The sequence below is a fragment of the Leucoraja erinacea genome, chromosome 13, assembly GCF_028641065.1.
Source record: "Leucoraja erinacea ecotype New England chromosome 13, Leri_hhj_1, whole genome shotgun sequence".
In the NCBI taxonomy this organism is placed as follows: domain Eukaryota; kingdom Metazoa; phylum Chordata; class Chondrichthyes; order Rajiformes; family Rajidae; genus Leucoraja; species Leucoraja erinaceus.
The window spans coordinates 26277532-26294783 of record NC_073389.1 but is presented as its reverse complement, the minus strand read 5'-3'; the positions used below and the strand labels follow the sequence as shown (position 1 = coordinate 26294783).

The window sequence follows — 17252 nt, the reverse complement described above, 5'->3', positions numbered from 1 at the left end:
ATCTCTGGAAAACATGATAGGTGATGTTCCGGGTCGAGATCCTTCTTCAAATTGAAACGTTACCTAATCATATTCCCCAGAGATGCTGCCTGACCTGTTGAGTTACTCCAGCACTCTGTGTTCTTTTGAACATAAAATAATGCAGTGCCCAAGTTATTTTTAGTGAGCAAGTTACAATAACCAGGTTCTCATTTCAAATGGTATTGCCAAATATTATGTGTGTGAAATGTAGTTCGACAAATTACGATTTTCCAAGAGTTTTTCCGTGCACTGATTATAAGAGAGTGGTCCCTAGTCTTATTTGCATAAGCAGTGGTGCAGCTGTTGCCCCACAGCACCAGAGACCCGGGATTGATTCTGACCTCATCTCCCACTAGGGTCAGGCAGTGACCAGCGTCAGGCAGGAGACCTTGGTACACATGACAATAATAAACCAAAACTGTAACGCTGCAGCATGTGAAAAGGTTACTGAAACTTAAATAGTGAAACCATTTATTCAGATAATTTAGGTTTATTATTGTAACGTGTACAGAGGTACAGTGAAAAGCTTTGTGTTGTATGTTATCCAATCAAATCAAATAATATTATGCATGAATGAAATCATGTCAAACTCCAGTACAATAGGTCCCAGCATCAGTACCATAGGTGAAGCCCAAAGCCCACAATGGGGGAGAGGTGAATCAAACAGCTTACAGTAGGACAGTTGACGTCTGATAACAGAAGAAGCTATTCCTGAATCTGGTGGTGTGCGCTGTCAAGCTTCTGGTATCTTCTGTCCGAAGTAGAGTGGGGAGAAGAAGAAATGACCAGGGTGGGACAAGTGTTTGATTATGTTGGCCGCTTACCTGAAGCAAAGTGAGGTGTGGATAGCGTCATTGGATAGGTCAGTAGAAACAAAAACTCCTTGCTGGCTAATACACAAAAGGGCACAAAGTGCTGGAGCAACTCAGCGGGTCAGGCAGCATCTGTAGATAACACGGATGGTGACGTTTCGGGTCGAGACCCTTCTTCAGACTAAAACGTCACCTATCCATGTTCTGGTAGAACATGTTCTGGTAAAACGTCACCTATCCAATGTCTGTGAACATCTCAATATGAACAGAATGTTTGTCCTACCTTGACCTTCATGTCGAGGTCAGTTAGCACCATGAAGAATTCGTTCTCAGACAACCCATACTCTTTGCGAAGTTCAGTGACGAGGTGCTTATCCAGGTTATTGTACCTTATATCTTTCACTGGTTTCTCATTGTCTTAAGATAATAAAACAGATCATCATTATTTAAAATCACCAGAGAAGTCACCCAGCAACTGGTGATGTCCATGATTCACAGATTTCAAGCAGTCATTCCATGCGAAGGATATGCAATAAAATACTAAACATGACTACTTTCATTTACATGACATTGCTGTGTCCAAAACACTATGATGCCCTGAAATGGGGGAACTGTGTATAAACACAGCTGTAATTTCTACATGGTGAAACCAAAATGTATAAAAATGGCCTTTATTAAAATCTGACAATGTCCATTTTAACCACATGTGATTTTTTTCTATTACAAATCTCAAATTGTGGAGTATAGAGGCAAATAAATAAACAATGGGTCTTTGTCCCAAACATTATGGAGGGCACTGTATTCTCTGATAGATAAATTTTCTTGTTTTAGATATATAGAGAGATACAGCTCGAAAATGGGCCCTTTGGCCAACCGAGTCCACACAGATCATAAACCACCCATTTACACTATCCAATCCTACACTAATCTAATCCAAAAATAGACACTCAGTGGGTCGGGCATGGATAGGTGACGTTTTGCGTCAGGACTCTTCTTCAGATTGAAGAAGGTAGGTTAGACTTCAGTCTGAGGAAGGTTTTTGATCTGAAACGTCACCTATCCATTTTCTCCAGAGAAGCTGTCTGACCTACTGAGTTATTCCAGCATTTTTTGTCCATCTTTGTTCCAACTTTATTCACTCTGTATTGTTATCAATTCCTCCCAGATATTACCACTCCCCACACACAGGGGACAATTTACAGAGGCCAATTAACCTACAAACCCACATGTCTTTGGGATCTAGGCGACAACACCTGAGGCTAGGATCGAACCCGGGTAACTAACATTATAATGCCCCTGTCCCACTTAGGAAACCTGAACGGAAACCTCTGGAGACTTTGCGCCCCACCCAAGGTTTCTGTGCGGTTCCCGGAGGTTTTTGTCAGTCTCCCTACCTGCTTCCACTACCTGCAACCACCGGCAACCACCTGCAACCTCCGGGAACTGCACGGAAACCTTGGGTGGGGCGCAAAGTCTCCAGAGGTTTCCGTTCAGGTTTCCTAAGTGGGACGGGGGCATAAGGCAGCAGCTCTACCCGCTGCGCCTGTGTGCCACTCCTACTCTTGCTTCCTCTCTGCTTTTACCTTTTCCTTACTTTATATATTCATTCTGATAAAGACTGCATAAACCAAAGTTCAGGCAATTTTTTTTTCTTTTCAGCGTGTGACAGACATGTTTCCCCAGCACATTTTGATAACACTACTTGAGCTTTTTAGAGGTGGAACTGGTAAAATAGAAAAGGGAGACCCATTGGATGTGGCATATTTGCACTCTCATGCCTTTGATAGAATCTGCACCAGAGGTTAGTATGCAAAAGTAAACCATAATGAGTAGGAGGTGATATTGTGGCAATAAAATAGAAATTAGTTGACAGGGAACAGTGATTAGAAGTAAAGATAGAAACAAAGTGCTGGAGTAACTCAGCGGTTCTGACAGCATCACTGTAGAAACAGGATGGGTGACGTTTTGGGTCGTGATGCTTCTGCAGACTGAAAGTAAGGTGTGTGTGTGTGTGTGTGAAGAGCTTGAGGTTTGAAAAGACCAGGAGCATTCGTGACAAGCCACAATGACATCAGGCAGGATGGTACCCGGTAGATACCAATCAGGGTCAGACACAAATTGCCCTGAAAAAATCAGTGACAAACACAATACAGGGCAAAAGTGCACATCATTCACAGCGGTGCTATTGGACAGACGTCACTTCAATAACCCTCATCTTCCCCATGAATCAAAGTTATAGAAAGACATTCTGGATATCATTTCACATCGGGAAAGAAAATTAATACTGACCCAGCTGGTAATGGTCAATTTTAATCGTGCTGTTATTCATAGGTCCAAAAAGGGTGATGATTGTGATTTTTCTTAACGCCATTTCGCAGACGTGCTCTAAATATTCATCTCGCTGCTGTTCGTACATGTTGCTTTGGTCATTTGGAGAGGAGATAAACTAAGAGTGAGAAGATCATATTAGAAAAGTTAATATTCCACGTGCAAATATTCTGAAACCAAATATTATTCACATCAAACTATGCTCTAGAAAAAAAATAACATTAAGGTGATTCATGGTAACTCTGCAGACTATCAAATACAATCTTGCCCTGAAACATGTAAATAGAATATTCTCATTTCACAATGAGTGTAACATAGTTGAGTTTCAAGCTGTAAGGGACTGATAATTTGAAACAAGGACATTATCGGATACATCAATCCGTTAACATATTATTGAAGACAACATATATGAATGACTTTCAGTATGATCATTCTGAAATGGCTGAATATTAAAGTTTCCCAAAGAATAAAAAACTTGTTATTTAATATTTCTGCCTTGTCCTTTGAATTCTATCAACCCCCTACGGTTCGATGGGTGTTCAAATGTGAATGATATCAATACTAAAGCATCAGTTCAGTTCAGTTTTATTTGTTTAATGTAGCTTAACACAGGGTCAATGGTACAATGAAATGTGTATGACAAGACAACGGGTCACCTCAGCAATGATATTACAAGGATAAAATTATTCCATCAGGACTAATGATCGTTGTGGTGGAAGTATATGTAAAACGTTGGAATTGCCATCAGTGGAGGCCAAGTCATTGGGTATTTTCAAAAGTTATGGGGAGAAGGCAGGATAATGTGGTTGAGAGGGAAAGATAGATCAGCCATGATCAAATTGCAAAGCAGGCTCGATGGGCCAGATGGCTTAATTCTGCTTCTTTGTCCTATGATCTTATGAAAGTTGCTATTTCCACACACTGTATCTTTAGGCTTTAAACTTTTGAGATACAACATGGAAGCAGGCTCTTCAGCCCACCGAGTCCATGCCGACCAATAATCACCCCGTACATTAGCACTATCCTACTCACTAGGGCAATTTACAATTTTACCAAAGCCAATTAATCTCCATACCTGCACATCTTTGGAGTTTGGGAGGAAACCAATGCACCCGGAGAAAACCCACAAGGTCACAGAGGGAATGTAGCAACTCCGCACAGACAACCCTGTAGTCAGGATTGAACATAGGTGTCTGGCGCTGTAAGGCAGCAACACTACATTGTGCCTCTGTGCCGCCTCTAAAGTTAACTAATCAACTCAATCAAATATTCTCATGTTGCATATTGGGAGAAACATTTTATTTGATGAGGTGACCAATGATTCATTTCTTCTCTCGTCAGAAACAGTATGTTAAAATAAATTATAATAATCTGGCACTGCTCAAGTCTAAAACCTATCTCTATAATTCATTGGCTTTGCATCAATAAATACGTTGCAGCTGGAAATTTGGAAGGGAGCTGAGGTGGGAGCCTGTCAGTTCAAGTGTTAGTTAGAGATAAATCTAATCATTGGTGCTGTCAGCATTTTTCCCCAATGCTTTTAATAGTTTGAACTCAGGATTGAGGGAGTTCCAACAGATTATTAATGCTACATGTATGCGAGTCAGAACACTGTTGTTATTCTTTTTGCAGCACTTAGACCTTTATTACTTCTCCGTCAAAAGCATTTAGGTTTTTTTTTTTAACCAAACTCAGCAGAAGACATTCTAAGGCAAATAATGGAGAACATAAGACACAAGGCACCGCTGGAAGCTTGAGCCAAACACTGTGCTGGAGGAAGAAGGGTCCCAATTTATGGAGGAAAACAATACCTGCTCTGAGCACGGCTGAGCAGTCGAAGGAGGCAGAGGTGGGGCAAGCTGGGAGGGAGAGGCTTCCTTTACATGAAGTTTCCCTGATGGGCAACAAGGAGCTGAATGAGAAAAATAGTGCTGGATAGCTGCCCATCGTAGGTGGTGGCAACATGGATCTTGGCAAAAGATAAACTGCTGGAAGAACTCACAGAGTCAAGCAGTATCTGTGGAAGCTAAGGGATGGTTGACATTTTGGGTCAAGGCCCTGCGTCAGAACTGATCGGAGTTTAGAATGATGAGGGGGGGGGACCTCATTGAAACTTACCGAGTGGTGAAAGGCCTGGATAGTGTGGATGTGGAGAGAATGTTTCCACTAGTGGGAGAGTCTAGGACCGGAGGCCATAGCCTCAGAAAGGAGATGAGGAGGAATTTCTTTAATGAGTGTGGTGAATCTGTGGAATCCATTGCCACAGAAGGCTGTGCAGGCTGTTAATGGACATGTTTAAGGCAGAGATTGGTAGATTCTGAATTAGAAAAGTTGTCAGGGGTTATGGGGAGAAGGCAGGAGAATGTGGTTGAGAGGGAAAGATAGATCAGCCAAGATTGAGTGGTAGATAAGACTTGATGGGCCGAATGGCCTACTTCTGCTCCTGTAACCTGTGAACTTATGAACTTAATAATGATAATAATAAATCCTTTATTTCAAACAGACTAAAAAATAAAAAGCATACAAAAAAACACAAAAAAACAAAACAAGAATATTTATAAAGTGTCATAAACAATATTTGTAAATAAATGAATCATACGTGTCTGAAAAGTAGCAGGAAGAAGCCAAAGCTTATTAATTCCCACCCCTTATTTAACTGCTTATAATTATCTTATACAAATTTAGCAGCTATAAACATCTATTTCCATATGTACACCAAATTACATTTATACACTAATCAAATATTTGCAAAGCCATACAAAAAAAGAGAGAAAAAAAACCCTCCTGTACTATACAGTATCCCTTAATCGTATTGTTAACTCATCACCCTATAATCACCCTTCCCAATACAATCAGTATAACAAATATCCCACTCAAAATCACCTATCCTCATCCCAATATCCTTTAAAAAAAAGTGTTTTTGTACATCTTTTTAAACTGAATTATGTTTGTGCTAAGTTTTATCTCCGGTTCCAGACCATTCCACAAATTCACCCGCATAGATTGCTATGCACATACCTTTAAGAGTTGTTCTGACATAGAATTTTTAAAAATTAAGTTCCCCTCTCAAATTATACCCGCCCTGTCTTTCCATAAACAGTTTTTGTATATTTCCCGGAAGTAAATTATTTCTTGCTTTGTACATGATTTGTGCAGTCTTAAATTTAACCAGATCGGTGAACTTCAGTGTACGTGACTTTAAGAATAATAAATTGGTATGTTCAAGATATCCAACGTTATTGATGATTCTTATTGCTCTTTTTTGTAATGTTCATAACGGCTGTAGGTTGGTTTTGTAGGCGTTACCCCATATCTCCACACAGTAACTCAGTTATGGCAATATGAGTGTATTACACAGAGTATGTAATGATTTGTGGTCCAGAATATGTCTTGATTTTTCCAATATTGCCATAGACTTTGCCAATTTTGCTTTGACGTGGTCTATATGTGGTTTCCAGCAGATTTTGTGGTCTAAAATCACACCAAGAAATTAATTTTCATATACTCTTTCTATACTTATGTTATCTATTACCAATTATACTTGAGGGTTTGTTTTATATTTTCCAAATAGCATAATCTTTGTTTTGCTTAAATTTAAAGACAATTCGTTGACATCAAACCACTGTTTTAATTTAATCATTTCTGATGTGATGACCTCCAAAAGCTGCTTCAAATTGTCACTGGAACAAATAATATTCGTATCATCGGCAAATGTAATCAATTTCAGTATATTTGATACTCTGCATATGTCATTAATGTATATTATGAAAAGCTTTGGACCTAACACAGACCCTTGAGGTACTCCACAAGTTATGTTCATGTAAGATGATTTATGTTCACCTATTTCTACAAATTGTTGACTGTTTCTTAAATAGCTTCTCACCCAATCCAATCCAGCCCCTCTGATGCCATACCTTTTTCATGAGGTTCATGAGTAAGCTTAACAGTGAAGAGGGAAGATAGCCAGTGTATAGAAGTGTGAGGGAAGTGGGTAGGAGCAGTTGATCTTGGGGTCCAAGTCCATAGCTTCCTGAAAGTGGCAATGTGAGCAGACGGATGTCGTGATGCAGCTTTATAGGACTTTGGTTAGGCCACATTTGGATGATCGTGTGCAGTTCTGTTCGTACCATTACAGAAAGGACGTGGAGGCTTTGGAAAGGTTTACCAGAATGATGCCTGGATTAGGGGCTATTAGCTGGAGCAGGGGCCTCCAAACTTTTCAGTATGAGGGCCACATTATATATTTGGCACATTTTTGCGGGCCTTGGAAAAAATAAAGAAATGTCAGCTTTATAAATTTATTGTCTCTCTCTCTCTGTCTTGAATTGTTTTCTCTGGAACGCCAGTGGTTGTGGGGAGACCTGAGTGAAGTATATACAATTATGAGAAGCATAGATCAAGTAGACAGTCTGAATCTTTCTCCCAGGGTGGAAAAATCAAATATTAGTGGAACTAGCTTTAAGATGAGTGGGGCAAAGTCTCTGTCTCTCTCTGTCTCCCTCTGACTCCCTCTCTCTCTCTCAGTCTGTCTCTGTCTCTCTCTGTCTCTCTCTGTCTCTGTCTCTCTCTCTCTGTGTTTCTCTCTTTCTATATCTCACTCTTTCTCTGTGTCTCTGTCTCTCTCTCCACCTCTCTCCTCTCTCTGTCTCTCTATATATCTCTGTCTCTCTGTCTGTCTTTCTCTCTGTCTCTCTATTTGTCTGTCTCTCTCTGTCTCTCTCTGTCTCTCTCTCTGTCTCTCTCTCTGTCTCTCTCTTTCTCTGCTTTCTCTTTCTCTGTCCGAATGGCCTGTTTCTATGCTGCATCTCTAGACTAAACCTATCATAATCTGAAGGACAGCTATTATGTCGCCACATCCTTCTTTTGGCAGGAGTACATAGCCTCAGCTTGTTCAGTCTTTCCTGATTGTGTACCCTCAGGTATCACCTTTGTAAATCTTCTCATCACCCTCTGCACATACTTTATGAAGTTGAACAGTAATCACATGATAAATAACGAGAACTTCTGCTATCCCCCCTTTCAGACGGCGAGTTCCAGACTGCAAACACCTTAACCATATAACCATATAACAATTACAGCACGGAAACAGGCCATCTCGGCCCTACAAGTCCATGCCGAACAAATTTTTTTCCCCTTAGTCCCACCTGCCTGCACTCGTACCATAACCCTCCATTCCCTTCTCATCCATATGCCTATCCAATTTATTTTTAAATGATACCAATGAACCTGCCTCCACCACTTCCACTGGGAGCTCATTCCACACCGCCACCACTCTCTGCGTAAAGAAGTTCCCCCTCATATTACCCCTAAACTTCTGTCCCTTAATTCTGAAGTCATGTCCTCTTGTTTGAATCTTCCCTATTCTCAAAGGGAAAAGCTTGTCCACATCAACTCTGTCTATCCCTCTCATCATTTTAAAGACCTCTATCAGGTCCCCCCTTAACCTTCTGCGCTCCAGAGAATAAAGACCTAACTTATTCAACCTATCTCTGTAACTTAGTTGTTGAAACCCAGGCAACATTCTAGTAAATCTCCTCTGTACTCTCTCTATTTTGTTGACATCCTTCCTATAATTTGGCGACCAAAATTGTACCCCATACTCCAGATTTGGTCTCACCAATGCCTTGTACAATTTTACATCCCAGCTTCTATACTCAATGCTCTGATTTATAAAGGCTAGCATACCAAAAGCTTTCTTTACCACCCTATCTATATGAGGTTCCACCTTCAAGGAACTATGCACGGTTATACCCAGATCCCTCTGTTCAACTGTATTCTTCAATTCCCTACCATTTACCATGTACGTCCTATTTTGATTTGTCCTGCCAAGGTGTAGCACCTCACATTTATCAGCATTAAACTCCATCTGCCATCTTTCAGCCCATTTTTCCAAATGGCCTAAATCACTCTGTCCACAACACCCCCTATCTTGGTATCATCTGCATACTTACTAATCCAATTTACCACCCCTTCATCCAGATCATTGATGTACATGACAAACAACAAAGGACCCAACACAGATCCCTGAGGCACCCCACTAGTCACCTGCCTCCAACCCGATAAACAGCCATCCACCATTACCCTCTGGCTTCTCCCATTCAGCCACTGTTGAATCCATCTTGCTATTCCTGCATTTATACCCAACAGTTGAACCTTCTTAACCAATCTTCCATGAGGAACCTTGTCAAAGGCCTTACTAAAGTCCATATAGACAACATCCACTGCTTTACCCTCGTCAATTTCCCTAGTAACCTCTTCAAAAAATTCAAGAAGATTAGTCAAACATGACCTTCCAGGCACAAATCCATGTTGACTGTTCCTAATCAGACCCTGTTTATCTAGATGCTTATATATATTGTCTCTAAGTCACCTTCTGGGTGAAATTATCCTTTTCCTTATTGCCTCTCAGATCTTTCTGCTGATTACTCTAAATCTATGTTCTCTGGCTTTTGAACTCTCTAATAAGGAAAACAGCTTTGATTGATTGTTTGAGACACAGTGTGGAAACAGGCCCTTCAGCCCAACGAATCCATGCTGGCTATCAAACATACTAGTTTTGGTATCCCACTTTTGCATCCAACTCCGAGGGACACACAAGGGGCAATTTACAGAGGACCAAGTAACCTGCAATCTGCATGTTTTTCAGATGTGGGAGAAAACCGGAACAGCTGAAGGAAACCCTACACTGTCACAGGGCGAACATGCAAACGCCATACAGACAGCACCCGAGGCAAGGATTGAACCAGCTGTGACACTGTAAGGCAGCGGCTCTACTCGCTGTGCCAATGTACAAGCTGGCCGAGCCACAAATCAAGTCGGGAACCAAGTGGGGAACTGGTGAACTAGAGAGGTAACTCACGATCCGTAGGGAAAACTCATGAACTCATGACAGGTTATTCTCTGTCTTTCTACACATGTTAATAGCTTATGCAGTAACCTGGAATTGATTCCCATAAAGATAGACACAAAGTGCTGGAGTAACTCAGCGGCTTAGGAAGCATCTCTGGAGAAAAAAGATGGATGACGTTTTGGGAACAACCCGGAATGTCACCCATCCTTTTTCTCCTGAGATACTTCCTAATCCGCTGAGTTACTCCAGCACTTTATGGCCATCTTTGGTATAAACCAGCACCTGCAGTTCTTTGTTTCCAAGAGAGATTTCAGTAATGTGTGCACCACCGAAGCTAATTAACTGGCCTGTAATAATTTCCTTTAATCTTCCTCCCATTTTAAACAATGGTGCAGTAACACCTCCCCTCAAAGCCTCTGCTTCCTCTGCAGCCAAGAAACTGAAAAATGATGGTCCAAAAGTCTGCAATTTCACCCGGACCTGGCCAACATATCTGTTTTCAAATAAACTAATCTCCTTAATACCGACTCTTTTATTATCATTATCCCATCAAAATATTAGACCTCTGCACTCTAGTTTAAACATCTAATGGGGTTGAGAGGGAAAGATAGATCATGATTGAATGGCAGAGTAGATTTGGGCTGAATGGCCTAATTCTGCTCCTGGAACTTATGAACATGACATAAAAGTATAAAATCTTGCGATGCAAGGCAGCGGTAAGTAAGACTGGATTGAATTCCAGGGCTGCAGCCTGAAAATGAGCTCACTTATGCAAGACCTACCATTTGGAAATATGAACCATATTCTTTGTTTGAGCATTTTGAATGTATTATCCTGAGATTTACAAAGTTAGAAGGCACTGCTTCTGAATTTAAAAAAATCTGTCATCCATTAGGGGTTCGAAGGTCAACCCATTGACATAACATTAGATTTAGTCGTGACTTTTAGCAGCTATACCACACATAATCTACATAAACAATCCATGGAATTTGTTCTGAAATGTAACCTCACAAGTAATAAGACTTTACTGGACTTTATTTTGCACTAAATGTTATTCCCTTTATCATGTATGGTGATTCCCATTATTCCCTTTACCATGTCCTGTGGCTGTACACTGTAGATTGCTCGATTGCACTCATGTATTGTCTCTCTGCTGACTGGTGAGCATGCAACAAAAGCTTTTCACTGTACCTCAGTACACATGACAATAAACAAAATGAAACAAAACTAAACTAAAGTATAGGCACCCCTCCATGGATCTTATCGTTTTAACATTTAAAAGACTTTGTGGTAAAAGACGTTTGAGGTCGGACATTCAGTAGACATAGAAAGAAGGAACTGCAGATGGTGGTTTACAAAAAAAAAACACAAAGCACTGGGGAAACTCAGCGAGTCAGGCAGCATCTCTGGAGAACATAGATAGGTGACATTCTACCGGCTGTCTTTTCCCCCCCACCTTTGCAATCAGTCTGAAGAAGGCTCCCGACCTGAAACAGATTTGCTGCCTGACCCGTTGAGTTACTCCAGCACTTTGTGTCTTTCCTGACAGCATCTGCGGAATTTTAGTGTTGCAGGCAATTATTATTTTTAACGTTCTTACAAAGAAGTGTCCAAGTAACAAAATGGACATAGCAACCAGGTTCCCATTCATTGGTCATTAAAAGGTTACGGATCTGCGGTGGTATTATTGTTTTTTAACATAATATAAAATACTGAGCTTGCTTTAATTTACTGAGCACTTGTGAGTGTGCGAGTGAGCTAGGAAACATGGGGCCAGAAACAGTTGGATACACTATGAAACTAAACCAACAGTTTCCCTTCCTGTGGTTCCCACTAAGTCAGAGAGGTCAGCAAAAATCTGATGCATCATCATTTTACTGTAAAAAAAACATATTTAAATAAATAGTGGCATTGATTTCCTTCAAATGAATAACGGTTATGTTGAACAATCAGAAACCAATAAGAATTACATAAAAGGGGTGAGTGAAGGGATTTTGATCAAGTATTCATTGTTAGGTGAACAACGTCTGTTTGAACTGTTTTACTGTTGTAATGTTATTTTTACAAACCATGTTTCTCGGGGTATCTAAATCTAAATTTTATCAATTATTTAAGTATGACACCAGATGGAAGCTGCAAACCAAATCTCGTTGCACTTATGTGCACTGACAATAAAAGCTATTATTATTATTGTTATTATTATTATTATTATTATTATTATTATTAACTAGAGGGCACAGCTTTAAGGTGAGAGGTGCGACGTTTAAAGGAGATATTGAGTTTAGAGAGATACATTGCGGACACAGGCCCTTCGGCCCGCCAAGTCCACGCTGACCAGCGTCCCCTGTAAACTAGCACTATCCTACATACTAGGAACAATTTACAATCTTTAACAAAGCCAATTAACATACAAACCTGTACGTCTTTGGAATGTGGGAGGAAACCAGAGTACCCTGGAGAAAGCCCACGCAGTCACGGCGAGAACGTACAAACTTCGTACAGACAGCAGCCATAGTCAGGAACGAACCCGGGTCTCTGGCGCTGTAGATCAGCAACTCTACCACTGCGCCATCGTGCCACTCCTGATGTGTAAGGCAAGTATTTTTACACAGGGTGGTGAGTGCCTGAAATGTGCAGCTAGGGGTGGTGGAGGCTGATATGATAGGGGTGCTTAAAATACTTCTGGATCGGTACACAGTTCAAGAGAGTTTATTGTCATGTGTCCCAGATAGGACAATGAAATTCTTGCTTTGCTTCAGCACAACAGAATATAGTAGGCATGAATAATATAGAACAGATCAGTGTGTCCATATACCTTAATATAAATATATACACACATGAATAAATAAACAGATAAAGTGCAAATAAACAGATAATGGGCTATGAATGTTCAGAGTTTTGTATGAGTTGAGTTAAATAGCCTGATGGCTGTGGGGAAGTAGCTATTCCTGAACCTGGACATTGCATTCTTCAGGCTCTTGTACCTTCTACCTGAAGGTAGGGGGGAGATGAATGCGTGGCCAATATGGTGTGGGTCTTTGATGACGACAGATGGCACAATGGGCTAAGTGTTCGGCTGGCGACCGGAAGGTAGCCGGTTCGAATCCTGCTTGGAGTGCATAATGTCGTTGTGTCCTTGGGGCAAGACACTTCACCCACCTTTGCCTGTGTGTAAATGTAATGTAATTATGTGAAGCACTTTGGGGTCAATGCAAGTTGATTAAAAATGTGCTATATAAATAAGATTATTATTATTATTATTATGCTGATGCAGGGAATTGAGGGCTATGGGTAAACTGCAGGCAGATAAGAGATGGTCTCAGCATCATGTTCAGCATAGACACTGGGCTGAAGGGCCTGTTCTTGTGCTTTATTGCTCCCTGTCATTTTAGTACATGCAACCTTGCAACAGGAAAAAACATCCTGGGATATAATTGTAAGTGGGAGTTCTTAGTACAAAGTGAATTTACAGAAAACTCTGCTTTAAGTGTCGAATAGGTCAGGAGGACACATTATTGGCAACAATGCTGAATACAAGAGGTGTAATCTGTCACCACTTTGGGAAACGTTGTTGTGTCATTTGCACAAAATCCCAATGTGATTTAAAAAAAATTGGGAACTACCATCATCCTTGCCCGTTACCATGGATACCGTGACTATGATAGGTAGAGAGAGCACTTACCAGGAGACGTCGTCTATTCTCATAATAACGGAGAACAGATGCCAAGGACTTTGTTCTTCCTGGAATCTTCTTCGGCTGTTTAAAACCCCCTTTCTTGACCGTCTTCTTGGGCTTATTATTCTGAGCAATTTCCTTTGCGGGCTTGGTTTTGGTCAAGGGTTTGACCTTTGTCCCTGTCTTTTTGTTCTTCACTGGCTTTCTCGCTTTCTCAGCCTTGATGGGCTTCTTCTGCTCCTTGCCACCTTTCGGGGGTCTGGGCACCACCTGTCCCGTGTTGGGGGACGAGGTCTTCTCAGGTTGATATTTATCCACGTACTCATTTGTTAGGATCTTGTTGTTTGTCGTTTTGGACTTGGGCGACTTGGCTTTGGTGGGCTGCCGTTGTCCTGGTGTCACCGGGAGGCCCTTCTGGCGATAGCTGCCTTCTTTCTTGTCCGCCTTGCCGTACTTGTGGCGGCCAGCCTGCACCCTTGGGTACCGTGGTCTAGTTGTTGCCGTTGCCGGGGTGGGCTCCTGCGGGGATTTAGTGCCCGCGTTGTGCGAGTTGGCCGCAGATGTGGGTCTCAAAGGGGTTTCAGGTTTGTGGTATCTCGGCGGAGTAAATATGACCTTGTGAGACCTTGGTCTCTCGGTGGCGGCAGTGGTGGGCACGCCTGTGGTGGTGCTGGTGGTGGTTGGTCTAGTAGTGGTGATAGTTGTAGAATAACTGGTTGTAGATACTCTGGGCGCACTAGTTGTCCTGACAAGTTTAGAGCCACCGTGCGTGTTCAGTGATATCCTAAAGGGCTTCCTCACCGTGGACTTCTTCTTCTCGGGAGCTCTCTCCTTTGGCACGGTCACCTCCGTGTTCTCCTGCTTCGGAGTTGGCTTTGGTTGCTCCACCTTCTTCTTCTCCCCTCCCTCGGACACGGCCACCTGCCCTTCTACCCTAGCATCCTTGCACTTCTGCACGAAACCCTTCTGCCTCAACCGCTCGATTTTCCTGATGGGGTCTTGATCGATCAGCTCGTACATGGCCTCCAATCTCACCGGGTAGGGGTAGGTCTCCTCCAGCTGGAGGTTCTTCTTCAGCAGGGCCATGCTAAATTTACCTCGCTCCATTTTAAGGAAGTCCATCAGTTTGAGGACGGTCTTGGCATCCAGGGATTCCTCCAGGATTTTCCCCTCGCTAGTGATCTTCCTGAGCTTGCCGGCCACTTCTCCCTCTTGGTGGAAGAGAACCAGCTGGGCGATGTGCCTCTCCGCCAGTTCGCAGTAGACGTCCTCCTTGAGTAGACTGAGCATGAGTCTATAGTAGCCGTCCGACGGGTGAGGGGCCGAGATGACCCACAGTCTCTGCCTGCCCACCATCCCGGACAGCAAGCTGGGCGTGGCCGAAGCTGAGACACGGGCCATTCGGCTCCTGGCTCCACCTCTCCTACCCCTGACCATCCTGGGTCGAGAACTTCTCATGGGGATCCCGGAGCTCCTGGTCCGTCCCAACAGCGACCTGCCCTCGTCTCTCTGCACCGTAACCCGGCGGCCGGTGGTGGTGGCGATACCCCCCGGCTGAGAAACCCTGCTCCCGGGTCTCAGTAGTCTCCTCCTCGTCGCCCCTTGCGCGGCCGTGGACAGCAGCCAGAACAGCAGCAAGGGGGCGAGTGGCCGCAGCCCGCTGGTCCTCATGACTCCTCCGCTTCACGGCTCGGGAGGTCCCGTTTGATGCAAAGCTTTGGGGGTGAGATGGAGGTAGGGTTTCAGGTGAGGTGAGGTAAGGTTGAATAGGGTTGCGATTGAATTTGAGGGTTGAGATTGAGGAAGGGTTTAGGGTTGAGATTAATGTTGAGGGTTGAGGCTGGGTTTGGGGTGGGGTGGGGTGGGGAGGGACAAAGTTATTTCTCCTTATGGGGAGGGGGGGGGCACACCTTTCACTGCGGGGCAGCCGAGGTCATCACTCCGTCAAGGACCTTCACACTACGGACCAGACCAAGCAACACTCAACCATTCCTCTCCTCCTGGTACCGTCCGACGCTGCCTCTTGTCCACCCCGGGACCTCTCACTCCTCCGCTCGCTGTGGGGACGCCATGATCTACTTTGTGCTGCTGAACTTTCTCTCCGCCCTCTGCAGTCCCGTGTCTCCGGCAGCAAACACAAAACCTTCTCCCGTCGGGGGCTCGGGGCATTTCCTCTCGGATGGGACGGTGGGGAGGGTCCCGGAGAGGGATGGGAGGTAATATGCCTGCCCACTCTCCTCTGGTCGTTAGACTGAGGGGAGGATGCAGGGAGGGGGAGAGAGAGAAATCTGCGAGCTCAGCCACTCCGGACTCCTGGCTCCGTAACTATTGCAGGCTCCCTCCCCCGGCTTCACACGGGATGCCGCAGCTCCCAGCACCACTGAGATCACCCGAATGGGAGGTGTGGAGGGGTTATCACCAGAAGTCCAGTAATCCGCTTTCTTCACTGCTTCCCTCTCTATTTCCCTTCCTCTCCCCTTCCCTCCTTCCGCCCCCTCCTTTCCCCGTCCCTACCTCCCTCCCTCCTTCTCTTCCCTATCTCTCTCCTTCCTTCCCCTCTCCCTCCATTTCTTCCCTCCCTCCCTGCTCCTTCCCTCCCTCCCTGGCTCTTTCCCCACCTGTACCCTCCTGTCCCTCACCCCCCCCCCCCTTCCTCCTCCCTCCACTGCACTGCTCCTTCCCTCCCCACACCTCCACTTTTTCCTCTCTCCCCCCTCACTTCACTCCCCCCTTCTTCCTGCTCCTCATGTGACGGGGCGGGGTGGGGGGGTCACAGCTTGGAGTAAATTAAACACAAGGAAACTGATGAAGGTGTTTGCAATCACCTCTGCTGTGAGGTGTTTTAATCTGGTTCCACCCTGATCATCTTTTCACTTTTTTTGTCAAACACAATTTGATACCAAAATCACATAAAAGTGTTAATGCGGATGAGGGAAGCTTGGTCAAAAATGTTGGTTGAAAGTAATGTCTTCAAGGAAGACAGACATAAAGATGCAGAGAAGTTTAACGGGTATTCTCCAGAGCTGAGAGCAGCATTCTAAACTGCATTCTAAAACCTTCCAGAGGTTTAAATTGGATTTAATACAAATAACACTGAGAGTGCTGCGCTGGAGGTCTTAAGTTATTTGGATGATATAGGACGGAGAGTAGGAAAAATTGGTATTGAACATAAAACAGCACAGACACAAAATGCTGGAATAACTCAACGGGTCAGAGAGCATCCGTGGAGAATATGGATAAGTGACGTTTCAGGTCAAAACCCTTGTTCAGACCCGAAATGTCACCTATCCATTTTCTCCAGGGATAGACACAAAATGCTGGAGTAACTTAGCGGGTCAGGCAGCATTTCTGGAGAAAAGGAATAGGTGACACTTCAGGTCCGTGGTTTAGAGGGATATTGGTGAAATGCGGGCAGGTAGGACTAGTGTAGATGGGGCATTTTGGCCGGCATGGGCAGGTTGGGACAAAGGGCTAGTTTCTGTGCTGTATGGCTCTATATACCCCTATCTTCTTCTTATCGAGTCCACACACAAGATTAGAAGTTGTTCAGCCAGAGCTGAACACA

At 43.6% G+C, this 17252-nt stretch overlaps 1 protein-coding gene across 1 annotated transcript in view; it reads right to left on the bottom strand.

The window, feature by feature from the left end:
• ccdc80 (coiled-coil domain containing 80) overlaps nucleotides 1-16051 on the bottom strand; it is a 34994-nt gene extending 18943 nt beyond the window's left edge. The window contains exons 1-3 of the mRNA XM_055644644.1: nucleotides 13694-16051; nucleotides 3123-3279; nucleotides 1117-1250 (exon numbers count right to left, since the gene is read on the bottom strand). Of these exons, the coding sequence (XP_055500619.1) occupies nucleotides 1117-1250; nucleotides 3123-3279; nucleotides 13694-15358 (1956 nt within the window). The 5' untranslated portion in view covers nucleotides 15359-16051. The remainder of the gene's footprint in view (nucleotides 1-1116; nucleotides 1251-3122; nucleotides 3280-13693) is intronic.
• Between the last annotated feature and the right edge of the window lie 1201 nt (nucleotides 16052-17252).